Source organism: Cucumis melo, chromosome 4 (genome assembly GCF_025177605.1).
Source record: "Cucumis melo cultivar AY chromosome 4, USDA_Cmelo_AY_1.0, whole genome shotgun sequence".
Classification (NCBI taxonomy): Eukaryota; Viridiplantae; Streptophyta; class Magnoliopsida; order Cucurbitales; family Cucurbitaceae; genus Cucumis; species Cucumis melo.
Window position 1 is genome coordinate 32,390,137 of NC_066860.1, and position 17,840 is coordinate 32,407,976.

Genomic DNA, 17,840 nt, shown 5'->3' on the forward strand with positions numbered 1-17,840 from the left:
CAACACGATGCATTACATTGAAAATATAGCTTACTTTTATGGATTTACTATATATCTTCCTACCTAATTAAATCTTGTTGTCGACTAATTATTCTAATTATTTTTCTAACTTTTAGAAAATGTAGATTGACATTCTTGAAGAATAAGTATTAAATTAGTATGCTGTGATGTGACTCATTTTGGGCGAAAATAAAATAAGAGATCATTGTATATGAGTGTATGATATATAATAAGTTTTTTCTTCCACCATTTCCATTTTTATATCTCTTCACCTACCTAAGAGAAGAAGAATGAGATTTTTTCTTTAAATATTTGTCTCTTTCTTCAGCTACCACATCATTTTAAAAAATAGAATATTAACAACCCGCACAATTAGCTGAGTTGTAATATCATATGCAAACTTGTAATATCTTATTTCTATCCAAACATTATATACGAAAATTTCACTTGAACAACTATCTAACGTGATGCAGGAAATTTCTAAAATAATTAATTTTTACATGACATAAATAACTTTTTAAAGAAATATACTTCGTAGGAAACAAACGACTAGTCACTAAATATAACATCATCACCAAAGGCTTCTTCTATACCAAGTACTAAGGACCTTAAAAAAAAAAAAAAAAAAAAAAAAACAACAACAACTCATTCCTCGTCTTTTACAGAAGAAAACACACTTAACAAATTTTGAACTTCCCTAAACTTCTAATATTCAATTTTTGTTTACATTGATTATCGATAGATCGTTGACGTGCCATATAAATTATAGTTTGTTCCGTTGTTTATTAACTTTTAAATATCACAGTTTTTAAATTTGTATTAGACTTTATAGATAAAATACTATACCACAAAGTAATTTAAATGTAGAATTGAATTAGAGTTTTAAACAAAAACAGAAAATGATTTAAGATATATAGGATTATACATTTTCTCGATTGATTAACACATTTTATACCTCTGAAATAAAGAAAAACTTGTGTATTATATCTACACGGAGGAATTGGTTCGAAAATTGAACTACGCTAAGATTATCAAAGCTGAATTGGTTTAGAATAATAATAATAATAAAAAAAAAAGTACAAGAATGGGACAGGGCAAATGGATATGAATTGGTTCATTCTCTCACAAAAATTGGTTAATCCCTTTGGGTTTTTTCACATATATTTTGAGATGATTGCCCAATCCTATTTTATTTGAAACATTCAAATTCATTTATCAACAATTTATTCATATTTTATTTATTTTTGAAAATTTAATAATATATGGACCTGTTTTAACAACACTTAGAATTTAATTAGAACAGATATTCCAATTTAATCTTTCAAAACATAACTTGTAATGAATATATAAATTGGAACTGCAAAAGAAATTGATGTTCTTTTTCCCCTTTTCTTTTTTTTGCTACAATTATTAATAATTAGTGAAATAAAGTAAAATTGTTATTTTTAGAAGTAATTAGGGAGGAAACGTGAAATGACCATTTATTATTCAATCAAACCACGGAAGGATGCAAAATGGAAAGGTTACAAATGTATTTACGCATCCCCTTTTCCTTTTCCTTTTTTTTTTTTTTTTTAATAATTATAATTTTAAATTTTAAATTTTCATATAAAGTAATTTACTTCGCGGGACATAGCATTCTCTCCTTTGCCTTAACTGATTGTAAATTGAGCGGCAAAATGAAGGCGCGAGAGAGAGAAAAGGAGAGGTTTCAGTGCTTGCTGAGCTCGTCGTAGATCTCAATCTTCCGGCCATAGAGCGGCTGTACCGGTCGGGCGTTGTTCTTATACACTGGATTCAATGGCGCCTTCAGTGCGTCCACTTGTTGCTGCGAAATCGTCCTCACCTGCGAGGTAATTTTTACTATAATGTTATGCCCTAACTTTTAAGGCTTAAAGTAATTGCGTTGCGTTCTGTTCCGCCGAATGAGGAGTTTGAGAAATGGAGATTTAGATTTACCTTGCCGAGAACGTTCCATATGACGTTTTCGGTGCAGGGAGGAGTTGTGAGAGAGCCGATGTATCTGAAGTATTTGCGAGTCTTCTTTCTCAAGTGCTTTGTGTCTAGGTCTCCAAGTGCAATGTGAGCCTCTTCGTTGCTGCCGCATTTTTCATTGGCTAACTCCACCAATTTGTCATGTATCTGCAATTTAGCAGGACGATTTTACGGTTGCCGTGATTGTGTTTTGTCTGCTTCGTTTTTTATTTTTTCTTTGGAAATGTATTTGTGAGAGGATGAAATTGAGTAATTCACTGACGTACCTTTGCGAGTAGGGGTTCGGGATCGCCGATTTGGAGGAGGATTGCAATTACGGAGTAGGTGCCGTCGTCTGCCTGATGGACTAGATGAAGCTCGGCTGCATATCTGTTCAAATCGGAAAATAAGGAGGTATCTCAAATTCAAACTTCCTCAAATTTTATATAACAGGTGAACTTGAGCAGATTTAGATTGATTTTTAAGATAAAATTTGAATCTGTATTCTTAGTCCATCTGGTATTTAGACTGTCTAGGAATGAGGCGTTTCATAAATTATCAGTAATTAAAATAGAATCAGACTGTTTCAGAGAGAATTTGAGTGAAAAATTTCTGAAATCTTCTTTTCCCTTCAAATTTCATATTCTTGAGACAGGTTTCAAAGTATTACTGTTCTAATAAAATATAGGCTGCATATACCACACAATTCTCTAATAGGTAGTCTTAAATGTGAAAGAACCGTTAAATCAGTCCTTCTATGTCAATAACATATTCGGACATAGGATCATGTCACTTGGACATACCGATCAAGGAGAACCGATTCTTTTTGCTGGAAGAACTTGATTGAAACTTTTGAACGAAATCAAGAGTAAAATTAGAAAAAGAACAATTTAGAAGGTATTGAGATAATGGGAATTAGCCATAACAGATATCTTTCTTCTGTTATGGCTACTCTGAAATGTCCTAAAGGCTGGGCAGCCCGATTATTAGATGGGCTGGGCCTGTAGTGGGCCCATCCCATTATAGGTCCAGACGAGAGAGAAAACTGGACTTACTGCTTTCCGTTGAGACGGTGTTCGGCAGGAGAATGCCAATGCAATTGTTTGAGGGTGTAGTTTTTGCCATCTATGATAGCTACTCCTCCTGAATTCTTCCAAAAGTGTACCTGATTTTGATAAAGGAAAAAAGTGTGTCAATATGGGGTTTCTTTTCCTCACACAATTATTGATTTATTTATGAATGATAAATAAATATGTAAACATGAGAATGTGCATGTTTACGTGGGCATGGGGGGAGAGGGTGACAAGAGACAAAATAGAGTCGAAAGTTATATGCTAAAAAAGAAAAACCATCCAGGGTTGGTCGGGTAAAAAGAGAGACATAGTCTCAATAATTAACTAAGAGGTCATAGGTTCAATCTATGATGGTCGCTTATCTAAGAATTAATTTCCTACGAGTTTTCTTGACATCAAAATATTGTAGGGTCAGGCAGTTGTCCCGTAAAATTAAAAAAGAAAAAACAGGGAGAAGATTGACCCACCCCAATGTTGACGCCGTTATTGGTAAGTGTAGCATTAGCAATATTGTATTTTCTAACTAGTGTTTGAAGCTTCTTCCCAAATACACTGTTATCCTTCGAAATGTCTACCGGTGATTGGAATTTCCCATTGGAGCAAGTTGCATAACTTGGGCTCAAGCTTCCCCATTTTTCAGGTCCATGTGAACCCTCATAAGTAAATACAGCCGATTGACCCACCTCTGTCCTCCCAAAAACAAAACCACTTTACAATTTAATCATTCATCAAACAAATAATCCATAAGAGAAAATTCAATGGGAAGATTGGAAAAAAAGAAAAGAAGAATTCTTACGATCGTGGGCTTGCACCAAAACACCAACAAACAAAAGAGAGAAAGCGAAAATAGAGGAAAATGGAGGAGCCATTGTTGCCAACGCTCTCTCTTTTTTGTTCAAGTAATTATTGCCAACTCTCCTTTTGAACAATACAAGAATATAATGGGGTTTATATATATGTTATAAACCCACCTTTAGATGGCGAAATATGGGGCGGTCATGTGGTCGTGATAATTCCTCCTTTTTCTTTGGACAATTCTTTTCTGGTAGAAATTAGAGACAAAGGAGGGGGTGGCTAAATTTAGAGAAATTGGGAGTTTATTTAAAGTAAAAAATTTGGGTGGTATGTGTTTTTTCTGGCGAATATGATGGATGACCTTGGCTTTACATGTTTGTAACTACTTATAGTTTATTATATTCTGTAATTACTTTTTTCCATTCCAATTGTGTCTTTGTTTTTTAGCCAAATGAAAATTTTAGTTAAGAGTGTCAGGTTCACAAGCTTGCTAAAAAACCCTTTCATTTTCTTACTTAACTCTCTGTTTTTTAGAGTCGGTTCATAAGCTTGCTAAAAAAACTTTGTTTTTCCTACTTCTATCTTTTAAAGATCCCAGATTCCAGATCACATGTCAAAGCTTGGAGTTTAGTGTATAATTTTTGGTGCCTAAGACCATCTAGTTTATATCCTCACCCTTTCAGGATAAAAAAACAAAAGGAGCTGCATTCTGACCTTTTGATGAAAAGGTTTTTTTTTTAATATTAGTGTAATTACAAAGATCAGGATATTAAAAAATTGTGAAAAGAATGTTAACCTTTGCATTAAAAAAATAATAGTGTCTTTGAATCGAAAGAATAAAATGTCTTTAATCAATTGAGTTAGCCCAAGTTGTGTTATCTATCCAATATTGTGTGTATATATATATAATATATATATATATATATATACATCATTTTTTATCCATTGCGTTTTAATTACCACATCGAACTTAAACGAGATTTTAAAAAAAAAAACACAAACTTATTTAAGTTTTAAAAGTTTTTATTTATTTTTATTTGCATTTGCATTTGCAAAAACTTATTTAAGTTGAAAAGGCTAGGTATCAAATTAAAGAATTTAAATACAAATGACTGACCCTTTTTTCCTGAAACAAAAACTGACCTTAGTACACAATCATTTATGTATATACATCAATAATTTTGTGATCTTTTTTAGGAAGATTGTTAGTCGAAATTATTAGATTATATGAAGTTTCATATTTAAGATTCTTTTATATTCTCAATGATCCTCAACCGAATTAATAAATTAATTTATTAATAAGGTATAACTTCAAATCTCACGAACTTTCAGACTTTTGACTGAAACTTCCGAAAACCCCGAAAGCCATAATGTGTGTGTTTATATATCATTTGGAGAAGTCAAATGCAAATTTTAGTATTATTATTGTTTTTAAGGTGGAGTGAGGATAAGATCCAATAAAAGCCATTTTTTCTTCTCCTCTTGTCCTTCTCCCACTACATCAAAGAATGGTGGACATGTGTGATGTTACATTGCACTAATGGGTGCGGAGGCTCTTGTAGTGTGGGTATTACCTAGGCTACAATTATATTTTCATGTCTTTTTTAAAAGAAAAGATGAGAATAAATTAAGAAGGGGAGAAAAAGAAGGGTAACTTTACATCAATTTTTTTAGGTCAATTCATTTTTTTAAAAAAGAAAATTGTTTCACTTTTTCTTGGGCGATTAACCATTCAATTGAAAAGGTTCGTATTCTGTAAAAGACATATTTCCTTAAAGAAAACGGTTTTGTTTCATCCAAATTTCTCTGGCAGAAGTTTGGAAAAAAAAAAAAAAACCATATTTTGCAGGTTCTCCTTTTTAAAATTAAATTTTTTATTTATCTTTTTGTATATATACATACACACACATACACACATACATACATATTATAATCTTACCTTTTAGATTTATTGTTTAGAAAAATTTCTCAAAAATTTATGGAAGAGAAATAAAACTTTTTGGTGTGTTCTCCTCAATTCTCGCTTATATTCCTTGAACAGACCCACATTATTTAGCATTCTTAGTCTTTTTTTTTTCTTTTGAAAATGTCTTTTTAAGAACAACTTGGAGGTGCGAAGATCTGAACTTGAGACCGTTGGTATTCGAAAATAGGTAAATGCTAGTTGAGTTAAATTTATATTGACTAATCATTTCATATTTCAAAAAGTTGTGATATACACTTTTTTTTTAAAAAAAAAGAAAAAATATCTTTGGCCTACTTTATATTGTCCCCATATTTTCATTTACTTGGAAAGATAACACAACCTAGCTGTTGAAAGCAATTTGAATGGCTAGGTTGCTACTTACATAACCTTTTCCCCCCTCGAGTCATTCTTTGCAAGAAACTCACAATTGACAATTCCCACTCAACGTCCCCCATGGTCCCTTGAGCTGAAGAGATCACCAATTAACGGTCGTATCTCTTTTTTTTTTTTTTTTAAGAAACATAAACATCATTGAAGCTTTTAGATTTTTGATCGCATGTTTTTGCTATCTGTTGTTTAAAAGTTAGAGATGTAGGGAGAAACGTTAGAGAAAAAAACTGTGGAGGAAGAAAAGAATAGTATTAGATAGAGAGAAAAAGAAGAGAGATTAATCGTTTAAAGAGGAAAGTAAAAAAGAATAGTATTAGATAGAGAGGAAAATTAGAAAATGAAACTTAAGCTGTGAGTTGAGTTGGATAATATTAATGTTACTGGTATTATTTTATTTCATTCTTACTGAGGCGGGGGAGACGGGAGACTGGAGAGTGTACGGAGAAAGATGTAGGTTATGTGTTAAAATATTTCTTATAGGAAAATTATTTTAAGATAAACTTATATGGCTAGAGTAGATTATTATATGAGTTTAGATATTAGTTTATCGCAAACTATCTATTTATGTCATATTTTGTTATTATTTAAAAATAATATATTATTATATATAATACTCGAAACATTTTTATTACATATTTTCCGATTTTTTTTTGATCTCAAGTTTGAATTTTCACATTTTTTTAACAAGCATTTAATTTCTCAATAAAATATTTTAAACAATAAAATTTTAATAACTACAAATTTTAATGTTAAAAAATTAGCTTGAGAAAGCCTTGGTAGAAAGTTGATAACGAAAACACTAAAATTTATGGGTTTAGGTCGTGTTTAAATTTAAAAAACTGAGTCAAGTATAAATACCTCTAATATTTTAAAAAATATTACCAAATACTCGTGCCTTTATTTCCCTTTTTTTCTCACCCCTAGACGTAAATAAAAAGCATGATTAATCATTCTTAACTTACAAAACCCAATACAAAATCTAAATTAAATGCAACATTTTAGATATTTAACTACGGAACTAATTTTCATATAAAAGTTTGACATTCTTAATTTAATTTGAAAGAACAAGAAACCAGAAAAGATCAGACGTGTTATTCGTTTTTCTCATTTTCATGCTTCAAACAGAGAGAAGTGTTGAAAGGAAAAGAAAACATGTCGGAGTCCAAAGAATTGTTTAAAGATATTCTTAGATAGAAAAATCACTATCAAAAGCGAAACAATAAAGCAGCTCCCCATAGAAAAGAAGTGGGGAAAAAAACAAAAGAAAAATAAAAAAGAAAATAAATCGAGAATCGACTTTTCATATAAGTAATAATTTGTTACTGCACTTCGAAATATGTAATAATTTAGTCGTTGAATTTAATATATAACAATTTAATCATGTAATTTTAAATTTGTAAAAATTTATGATTCTTTTATAATTTCTGAAGCTTACATTAACCCTAAATGGTTAGAAACTAAACTATTAAATCTTAGTACTAGATTGTTGCGTCCAAAAAGTATAGGGACCAAAAAGACTCTCTACGGTCCAATTCATTCCATTTGCCTAAGCTTTATTGGTTTGAAACTAATGGCCATAAAGCCTTCCCTTCCAAAGATTTGTCGGAACTCCCTTTCATGGGCAACCCCTACCACAACAGCCACAGCCAAACCAAAAGATAAAAAGATAACTAAGAACTAAAGCCACCCAAAGTGCATAATCAGAAAGATAATGGAAATTGGTCCTCCCTAAAGCACTATTTGGCAAATCACGCATTTCGGTTGCTTGTCCTAATAACAGTCCCCGATGGGGATATGCCACTGAGCTTCAAATGCCTCTACATCCCAATCCATATAGTTCCTTTTTTTTTCTTCTTTTATTTTAGATTACTTTTTTTTTTTAATGTAGTGTTCAAAGGTAGCTTGTGAAAGTACAAATCTCCCAAGTAAATTGCTGAGCAAGAAAGAAGGAAGAAAAAGTTTGGTTTAATTACTTGTTTTTGTATTTGAAGAGTGAACTTTTATGTTTGTGTCAAGCAAATCACTAACCAAAATCACTGAATTTTTCAATTTTAAGTCTAATAGGTCATTAAACTTTCAATTTTATGTCTAACAGACATATTCTAACACATCTTTAGATTAATGAATTTGTTAGATATCAACCTAAAGAAGCACAAGATCTAATTAGAAACCAAATCAAAAGTCTAGGAACTTATCACATGCTTTAAAATTCGAGGATCTATTAGAGAAAATGTGAAGTTTAAGGATCTATTAGGCACAAATCTAAAGTTTCAGATATTAAACTAGTTATTTAACTAAAAGAGTCATAAAACAAGCTGATTACTTAATAACAAAATGCACATACCCTATAAACGGTTCATTACTCATAGAGTTGAATGCTTCCTTAATTTAATCAACCCTAGTTGGCGATAATTACAGTTGAGTTTTCTACTATCATCATGCATATATAATGTTATGTCAATCTTCAACTCAAGTTTTTATACGGGGACTCAGTTAAATTTGGAGATAGAAGAATAAAGGGCGAAGAGTATACCTATGGTGTATACGAATAGTAGCAGTTGATATTGTTATAGACCAGACATTGAGTATAGATCATTTTTGGGAGTCTCAGAGTAAAATAATATAGGACATTCACTTACGCATCGACTTGAAGGTTCGGGAATCATATGGCTGATATCTCAAGGTCTCAATGAAGAGGCAGAAAGTTCCTTTATGTGATGTGGGGTAAAGGATTCCATTAGAGCTACATAGGCCCCTACCTGTACTGCCCACAAAAATTGGTGAGAAAACGAGATACCAATCAATAGCTTCTTGCTTTGAGGGCTCAAATAGAAATGAAGATTCCCCACAAAAACAGGCCAATATATTTTGTGGGATAGAATTCAACCTCCACATTGAATGGATCATATTTGTATGCCTTGCTTTGAAACTTCTAGTGCATAGATTCTGTTGGAGATAGCTTTTAAAATGATTTCTTATTTTGTTATTGGAAGAGAAGGAAAGGAATAAAAAGATGTATGTATCGTATAATACTATATATCTAACACTACTTTCTATTTTATACGAATAGGGTAAAAACAAAACAAAACAGAAAAAAAATGAGATGACAAAATGCTGCATGTCCCTGACTAGTTACTTCTAAAAACTAACAAAAATTGTATCCTTCAGACAGGTTTTATGTATAATATAATGATAAAAACAGACTTCTTCAAAACATGCCTTCCTAGCCTACCCAAATAATTCCATAAACTGCATGCTCATACAAAAGAAAAATGACCTCCATAGTATGATGTCAGTGTAGTTTAAGGAAGGAGAAATTTGTGGTAAATAAACTCGCACAATGTTTATGTCAAAGTGAACATAATTCAACTTTGACATAGTTCAATTGACATCAAGTATGTATTTGTGCCAATGCTATATCTAATAGGTCTTTAAACATGAAAATGTTCAATACTTCTCTGTGTTTTCTTTGACATATTAGTCAATTTTAAAACTTAAACAATTAGAAAATTAAAAAATTGGAGTCTTATTAAACACAAAATTAAAAGTTATCTTTGAATTTCAATCACCTATTAAACTAAATTATGTGTACGTAGTGTGGAAAGGAACAGTAGAGTGAGATAAACCTTGGAAATGAGTTGGAAGGATGGCTCGCTAAAGAGCATAAGTTGCTTGAAGATACTCCACAATTTCAGCACTCTCAAACATGCGCACCCCTGTGTTGGGGTCATCTAAGTATGGAACCTATTAGCCATTTGGTTCAAAAATGTCATTAACTTTGCTTGTAGGATAATAATCAGAAAATGTTCAAGAAGAATAAGAAAAGAAAGGACAATCCATCATTGTGTAGTGCAACTTGATGGGATGTACCTGAAAGTGTCCCTCTTTCTCATACAACTGTTGACGTTTTGGGCTGCCACGAGCGCAACTGAATTGAACAAAGAGAACAAAACATCAAAAAATATTGTTGTAAACTTTACAAAAGAACTCTATCATTTTATTTTTAGCATCAAACTGAACTGAATATAGTTGTAAGTTATTTTTCCTTTTAAATTATTGTTTTGTTGCATTAATAAAATAGACATTTTTAAATATAGCAAAATCAACTAAAATATTTGCAAAATATAACAAAATTTCATATTTTATCAAAGACTATCAATCGATAGACTTCTAGCAGTGTCCATAGGTAACATCGATAGAAATTAATTAGTATCTATCAATAAAAAATATAAAATTTAGTTATATTTTGTAAATATTTCCAGCAACATGTCATTTACAATAATTTTCTTTAATAAAATGGCAAAAATAAATATTTTAAAAAATAAGACTGGAAGTCAGTAGAATCAAGACTAATAAATGTTTTTTCCCCCTTTTTAAAGCTAATTTGCATAAATCTCAAAGAAACAATGTGAAAAGTAAACTATGAGAAAGAAAGGATTTTAGAAAATTGGGTTTACTTAGATTGTAATTATACCCCAATGGAAAAATCAGCATTGGAAAGAAATCGCAAGAAATTGTAACATTTCGCAAAAATTATACGTTTACTCACCAAGTCCCCATAAGTGCATACAGAAATTTATAGATTACTGGGTATATGTGTGTTAAGGAATAAAGGCACAGGGGAAGATGTTACCAAAAGTTGAGATCAATGCTTCTAATGCACATAACTTACCTATACAGATTACAATCTCAGATATAAAGGAAGATCTAAATGAAAAACTTTACTAATTATAGCCACTTTCGAGAGGGCAAACTCTCTCCCGTGTTTGTCTACGAAACCTCCAACTCCCTCTAGTAATGACAACCCCACCCAAACAAACTATCGAGTAATTAATTACACCACTCCTGATATTGTAATTTGTAATGCAGTCCCAATATTTTCTTAATAATACTCAATATTCACACTCAGTAATCTTTTTTCCTTCTACTGCTTACACCACGTAAAAGGCCATTGCCATATTGACAAAGATTTATATGCAAAGATCCTAGACGATATTAATAAGTGAGTGTATGTAATTAATAATAGTCTGCCTTGAAAAATGAACGGTATAAGAGACTTTACCAACGTACTAAATGTGGTAACTCCAACTCTACAAGCACTTCACGAACAAGTTTGCAGAAAGGAGAACCCTGTGAGATGAGAGAAACATAGAGATTTAAAATATTGTTCAAGGGAAGAGAACCATAAAAATATCCACTACAAGTCATGAAATATAATGAACTTATAACAATAAATTTTGAAAAAAGTCCGATTAAATGACCTCATATGCCCATATTTCTAGTGGAGCAGGTGGAAGCTTTGATGGCTTATAGATAGAACCCTGCAAATAACATAAGCAACAAATGGGCAAGCTATAAGTTTCTGGTTCCTAACAGTGCATGTTTGAGACTGGTTTCGAAATTATTAATCTTTTTTTATATATTCAAATCGATCATACAAATTAATAAAATTAGTTTTAGATGATAAGAAACATGTTTAAGAGTGATTTTGACTATTTTAGAAACATTCCCAAAACATATCCTTGGTTACTTTCCAAAATAAGATTATATACAAAATTTCTAAGAATCATAACTTAAACAAGTAAAAATTTGAAAATATCTAACCCTGCCCGGACGACCAATCATAGCAAAGCCTTCTGACAATGTCTGCAACAAAAAACTTTGTTAAATATAGCCCGATAAAGAAACTTCCAACCCTACCCAATCTCAATTTTTCTACAGTTCAACAAATACATCGAAACGAAAAGGAAACAAAAAGAAAAGAGGTGTAAACTACTAACCGTCAAAAGTCCAAGAGAGAGAGAAAAAGGTACATTTCCATCACCTACATGAACACAAGGCATCATGAAGAACTAGAATGAGACACGGCTAGATATAATACATTTTGATCACTAAAACTGCTATATAGTGGTTAAATGCACAAAATTTAAGTTTTAGGAGTGTAATGCTCGACATTGAAGAAAAATTCTTTTGCCTAACTAGTTCAACATTGACATGCTGGCAAAACTTTTAAAATTATCAGCCTTCTCATTTTCTTTTGACCACTTTTTGATTTATGTGTGTCATCCTAGCACAGGGGCCATGATAATCCCAATTTTATTAGATGTCTCCAAAGGAACAACTTTTCATTCTCTTTGCAACATAAGGAAGGAACGATCAACTTTAATGAACAAAAAGAAATCTTTAACTTGAGTAGGCACACAATAAGAAATAATGAGAAAAATAAAAGTAGGATCAAATTGATCATATCAATTGTGATGAGTCTACACCATAGTTCTGAACCAGATACTTGATTATGTCATCTGATTCATACATTGAAACTCCTGTGTTTGGATCAACCTGCAACCAAATACCAAACAGAGCTTTACACTTGATCAAACGTAGCAGGTTAATCTGACAGGTTGCAACCAAGCCATGCACAACTAAAGCAAGAGATTAAGAAAACTAATAGCAATCTGTACATTGTCGGGAAGGAGGAAACTGTAAATGTTCAATTTTTAAGTAGTGGAATAATTGAGCTTCCAAGGTCATCAATCATTTGGGATGCAAACTTTTGGTGACGAGTTAAAAAATCATATTTTGAGATGCATTGGAAAATAAATAAAAATACAGTAAACCAACAAAATTCATGCTGGATATGTCATATTTTAGCCTCCTTCATTTTTGGCATTTCCTCGAGCAATATAATTGATTTGCTCCAAATAGAAAGATACTAGGCATGAAAATGAAATGGGAAAAGGACAATTTCAAACCATGTATGGAAACTGCTGCTTTCCTCCCATCTGAAGAACTTTGGGACGGAAGTTTGGACCATTCCGAGGGCAAGGATAGAATAGAATATCTAAATCTAACACAGCAACAATTTCCCTGACCTGGAAGCACACAAGCATAAAATATTATAAATATTTTCTAAAAAATCAGATATACAATAACCTCAAAAGGAAGGACACCAATTAAGGCTACAAAATGATATCACGAAATTCGCGTATTATGAGATTTTTTAGAATCTTTTTGTTTTTAGTTCTAACAATAGACGGGCTAGTAAATTTAAATGTCTAACCTCTTTGTCAATGGTACATACTTTACCCTAGTTGAGTGGGTAGTTGTATTTCTTGTTCGTATCTTTTCTTGCTCTCTTTCAGGGAGCTAGTATCTTTTAAACTTTTATTCATTTTCATTACACCGACGAGAAGTTGTTTCTTGTTTAAGAAAAAAAATATTTATGCTAGTTGAGGTATGATCATATTGGCATGATCCTCCGATTTCTCTCAAAGCATAAAACCAAAGGAAGAGTTGTCCTATTGCAATAGTTGAAAGCACATGATCATTGGATCGTTAATAATTAACATTGTAGAAACTAACTTTGTGATCAGACTCAAAGAGTCAAAAAAGTGATCAGTCTCTTATATTACCTTTTTGATCTTTGATACTTTACTTTCAAATCTGATCTATATTAGATAAGTTAGCCAGTAGTCTATTCAACATTTGAGACAAGTTCTTGTTTTGTATGCAAGGCATCAAAGGGGTCATCACAAGATTGAAACTATTGACACCAACTAAGCAACATTCACATGTGTGATGTGCCTGGATCATCATGTGTGGCAAGTGAAATAATATTCTAAAAAGACCTCAACCATCAGGAGTTTAGTGATAACTATGCAAAGGAACCAATGAAAAACAATGGAGATGCAAGAACCTTCATTTGATAAAGTTTTTTGGGGAAAAATTACCTTCCGACAAAATGGACAACTATATCCGTTGATGACAATCCATGAATTTACATGGTAATAAAAAGAAAGATTGAAGTTAGTCTATGTCAATCATAGTAAGTTCACAACACATGAAAATTTCAACAAAAAAGATGAAGTCAGTCTAGGCTTTGGAACACAAATACTAGACTTCATTGTGCAACCTCATAGTACAGAGCAAACAATGTACCTCTCAAACTCATATATCTCAATAGGCTTCTCTGGGCGAGGTCCTAACTTTGAAGTCTCTTTGACCTTGAAACCTATCATTCAACCATAATAACAATGAAAATCCACAAAATTAACTTGTCAACATGCATCTAATTAATGAAAAATAACTCTTTTTATTTAATTATTGAAACTCAAACAGTTCATCCTAAGACCAAGTCAGTAAACACTCAGTCACAAATTGCAGGCAAAGACATTAGATTTAAGTTTTTCGTTTCTAGAATGTCAGTTCAAAAGGTTCTACTCCATGATCACAGACTCGGCTCTTGGTTATAAAAATTGACCTATTAGAAAATCAGTGTCAAACATGTTCAAATAGATAGTAAAAAAAAAATTGCAGGACGACTTGTGTGCAACTCAAGTACTTTCACAAGACAATCCCTAAAGTGAACTCCACACATTTAAGTGAAATAATTCGAGAATAAACATCTTACATCTAATCAACCACCAAAAACTTATAATAGTATTTACCAGCAATTTGAAGAGCATATTTGTCTGGGGGAAAATCATTTTTCGGAACCAATGACACCGAGTACCTAGCAAGATACAGACAGAAACAAGCCCATTTAGAACATTCAAATTTCCAAGCACCCATAGTCGCACTCGATGGGAATTAAGTAAAAATGAAATCTGAACTTCATATGGTGAAACCAATTTGTAACTTATTATGACATGTGCTTCAACAAAACAGGCTTATTCTACAAGAACTTCAGCTATGTTTCCTGTAACTTCCTTTTAGTCATAAATAATAAGTTTTAAACCTGAACAAATAGTTATCATCTGTCATCGTGGTTCAGAGTTTCCTATGCCACAAATAGTTTCTTATTCTGAGAACATAAATTCAATAATTGAAAGCTCATTCGGAGCGTATTTTATATCTGCAATAGGAAAGGCCCTATTGCCAAGCTAGCGTAAAACAGCGTACTGAAAGTAATGGTAAGCTAAAATAATTTTTTATAAAAATAAATAAAATAAAATAGGCGAAAAAAAATAAAAGTATAATTTATTTCAAACAAAGTAAAATAAAGTAGAATAGACAGAGAGTTTCATACCCATCGACAAATATACCAGTTCCAAGCCGAAAAATTAAGGAAAGGGAAGCGCCCAGGACATCAAGAACCTTGTCGGGTCTGACGCCGAAACGCTTAGGCTCTGGTGGCTTGAAATTGGGCGGAGGAGAAAATGAAGAAGAAGAGGAGGAAGAAAGCCCTCGGTCTTCATTTTCTTTGGTCCCCACGGAAGTTGAAGTTGAAAGGCTCTCAGATGGTCTTGAGGTCGCTCGAACAGACATGGAGGCTTTTGGAGTTCTAGTGCTCGCAATTTGTCTTAAGAACGGAGTTGATGACAAATTTAGAGCTGCCGCCATTTCCCCCCTCCGGATTCGGATTCCGACCAGTGTCTAATCTCTGGCAGCTGAAAAGGTTGGGCACGTGATTTGCAGGCGTAAAATGGGAAGAAGTAAAATGAATTAACAAAATAATAGGTGGTCCGGAATGTGACAGGTAATACAGTTTTGCATTCACTTACGATATCCATTTGGCGTTGTGAACCGGTTTATCTGTTCATTTCTTGACGTGGCCTCTGTATTTGGAAATTTGGAACTACATGCAGTAGGTGGCTTTGCAATAATATTATAATGGTATCATACAAAATATCCTGTTACACATACAATTATGTTTTTTTAACTTTTTCTAAAATTATCATAAAATTTTAAATCTTGTTTTAAAAAATATTATTGGAGAGGTTTTCTTATACCTAGGATGAAATTAATGGAACAGTTCGTGAGTTTTGCACGACATTACTTATAACATCATTTACGTAGACACCTTTTTTTCGAGAAACAAATTGGTGGGACAATAGTTACTTACAAATTAAAAAATTTAACAATATATTTTGAGATTGAAATAAATAGTAACCTCGATATTAATTTTTAATAGGATTATAATACCATTACATACGATTTTAATTTTCACCCATTAACCAAATCGAACATAACTCAATTGACATACGAGAGTAAATACAAGGTTGTGATTCAAATTTTTCATTCTCAATTATACCAAAAGAAACCACACATCAATTATGATGTTAATTTTCATTCTTTATATGTTTGTAGTAATTTAAAGTTTAGGGATTTTAACATCTCTAAAACTTATTGAAGTTCAGAGTTTACAAGTGAAACTCCAAATTTTATGGTATTTTGTATAGTAACTTTTTTTTTCTTTTTCTTTTGATTTAATTCTCTCCATTTTTCTATTAAAGAAGGTTTACAAATTTTTCTAACCGGATAAATTACTAAAGTTCTTCAACATCCTCAATCCTACAGGCTACTAAGTTATGAAAATGACGAGAAAATTCATGAATAAGAAATATACGGTTTTTTTTTTCTTTTTGCTTGACGAGTACCCTTTTGCAAATAAAGATGAAAAGTTAGAGATTACATACGGACGATAAAATGCTGCGGCTGCCTTCTTCATCCTCAATCCTACAAGAAAATACAGATATTTCATATGTAATTCAAATGGGTTTACCATAATTGTACACATTTTCTATACATTCTCTCAATAATCATGCGTATTAATATTGACGGCTTCGAACTGCTGTTTCAGTGCTCTGAAAGGTGAGAGTGGAAACATTAGATTTGCATTGGAAAAATTATCTAATGAAACTCCATAGTTTTTAGAAATTTATTCTGTTCCGTCACTGTAGTTTCAACTATTCAGTCAGTCCAAGCAACAGTTCACCATGGGGCTTGACCCATATCGTCATCATGATCGATGTTTCACATAAAAACAGAGATCCTACAACTACATGTAACAAACAACAGTATACCAGGACATCTACTTCAAATTTTATCCATCTCAAATCCTTGTCTTCTTAGCCTTCTTGGCTAAGATTTCCAACATTTTGCAGTAAAATTTCAAGCTAAGCGTTCACGCAGAGAATAACGAGCAACTGTTTAATCATGCAGGAAAATATCAACATAGTATTAAATAATAAAAACAAAATAAAAAAGATAAAAAAAAAAATAGCACATCCATACCAGTTCCCACCAGGTTGTGTCAAATCTTCTTGGCTACGGAATGTCTTATAGGCTTTCTAGTCATGCAACATCTCCAATTAGGATGTGGACTTCCTAATTGGTCACGCGTACTGTTCTGTTTTTCTCCTTATTGGCCCATTTTTTATTCCCAAGGTGTGTAATAGAATGGTGAGGATCGAGCTGGTAATAAAAGAAGCAACTGCATACACGTTGCGGATTGAACTATCTTCCATAAATCAACAAAATGATATCTGATCGGTTTTAGCTCGAGTAAAAAAGACATAATTGGAGCTAACATTCTCAATAGTAATAACTGCAGAGGATTGAAGGCTCAACTTCATTGCATTTTGAAGCTATAATTCTTCAAAAGTTTATTTCATAATAATTTAAAGTGTATGGTCTCTTTGGTTTTCACCTATATTAACAAAAGCAAGAAAAAGAGTAACTAACAGAATAAGCATGCTATGCTGGAGAAAAAATAGACCAGAAAGAGGATTTATGATAACAAAATCCACGTATAGAGTTAGTTACCCTTCTAATTGTAATTCTATCCGACCTAGTTATGCTGCTGTGTATAAGAGCCTTTGCAGGCTGAAACCTGCAAATCTAATGAACGAGGTCACAAT

General features: G+C 32.2%; 2 protein-coding genes across 5 annotated transcripts; both read right to left on the bottom strand.

Moving 5' to 3' along the window:
- Positions 1-1,455: 1,455 nt before the first annotated feature.
- Positions 1,456-4,118, bottom strand: LOC103486616 (alpha carbonic anhydrase 1, chloroplastic). Its single transcript, XM_008444624.3, has 6 exons — positions 3,844-4,118; positions 3,515-3,732; positions 3,030-3,139; positions 2,262-2,364; positions 1,960-2,142; positions 1,456-1,846 (listed from the first exon to the last, which is right to left on the bottom strand). The coding sequence occupies exons 1-6, from the start codon at positions 3,914-3,916 to the stop codon at positions 1,712-1,714; spliced, it is 822 nt and encodes a 273-aa protein (XP_008442846.1). The 5' UTR covers positions 3,917-4,118; the 3' UTR covers positions 1,456-1,711.
- A 4,594-nt stretch (positions 4,119-8,712) lies between these two features.
- LOC103486617 (uncharacterized) lies at positions 8,713-15,830 on the bottom strand. 4 transcript variants are annotated; one of them, XM_051084121.1, is made up of 13 exons: positions 15,227-15,830; positions 14,646-14,710; positions 14,137-14,209; positions 13,929-13,947; positions 12,951-13,070; positions 12,468-12,537; positions 11,979-12,022; positions 11,803-11,844; positions 11,460-11,519; positions 11,261-11,328; positions 10,069-10,126; positions 9,825-9,942; positions 8,713-8,957 (listed from the first exon to the last, which is right to left on the bottom strand). In XM_051084121.1, exons 1-12 carry the CDS (start codon positions 15,538-15,540, stop codon positions 9,853-9,855), a joined length of 1,023 nt encoding a protein of 340 aa, XP_050940078.1. In that variant the 5' UTR covers positions 15,541-15,830; the 3' UTR covers positions 8,713-8,957; positions 9,825-9,852. The 4 variants fall into 4 exon arrangements, with proteins under 4 accessions (XP_050940078.1, XP_050940079.1, XP_050940080.1 ...); XM_051084122.1 differs by having other exon boundaries at positions 8,713-8,962; XM_051084123.1 differs by lacking the exon at positions 13,929-13,947 and having other exon boundaries at positions 14,121-14,209.
- Positions 15,831-17,840: the final 2,010 nt, after the last annotated feature.

What these genes read in the sequence shown, in the direction of transcription:
- LOC103486616 (XM_008444624.3), bottom strand. Translation starts at nt 3,916, where the DNA reads ATGGCTCCTCCATTTTCCTCTATTTTCGCTTTCTCTCTTTTGTTTGTT. An exon ending in CACCGTCTCAACGGAAAGCA is followed by an intron (nt 2,365 to 3,029) that starts GTAAGTCCAGTT and finishes CGATTTGAACAG; the next exon opens with ATATGCAGCCGAGCTTCATC. An exon ending in TATGGAACGTTCTCGGCAAG is followed by an intron (nt 1,847 to 1,959) that starts GTAAATCTAAAT and finishes ATTACCTCGCAG; the next exon opens with GTGAGGACGATTTCGCAGCA.
- LOC103486617 (XM_051084121.1), bottom strand. Translation starts at nt 15,540, where the DNA reads ATGGCGGCAGCTCTAAATTTGTCATCAACTCCGTTCTTAAGACAAATT. An exon ending in AGCAGCAGTTTCCATACATG is followed by an intron (nt 12,538 to 12,950) that starts GTTTGAAATTGT and finishes ATTTGGTTGCAG; the next exon opens with GTTGATCCAAACACAGGAGT. An exon ending in TCTCTCTTGGACTTTTGACG is followed by an intron (nt 11,845 to 11,978) that starts GTTAGTAGTTTA and finishes TTTTTGTTGCAG; the next exon opens with ACATTGTCAGAAGGCTTTGC.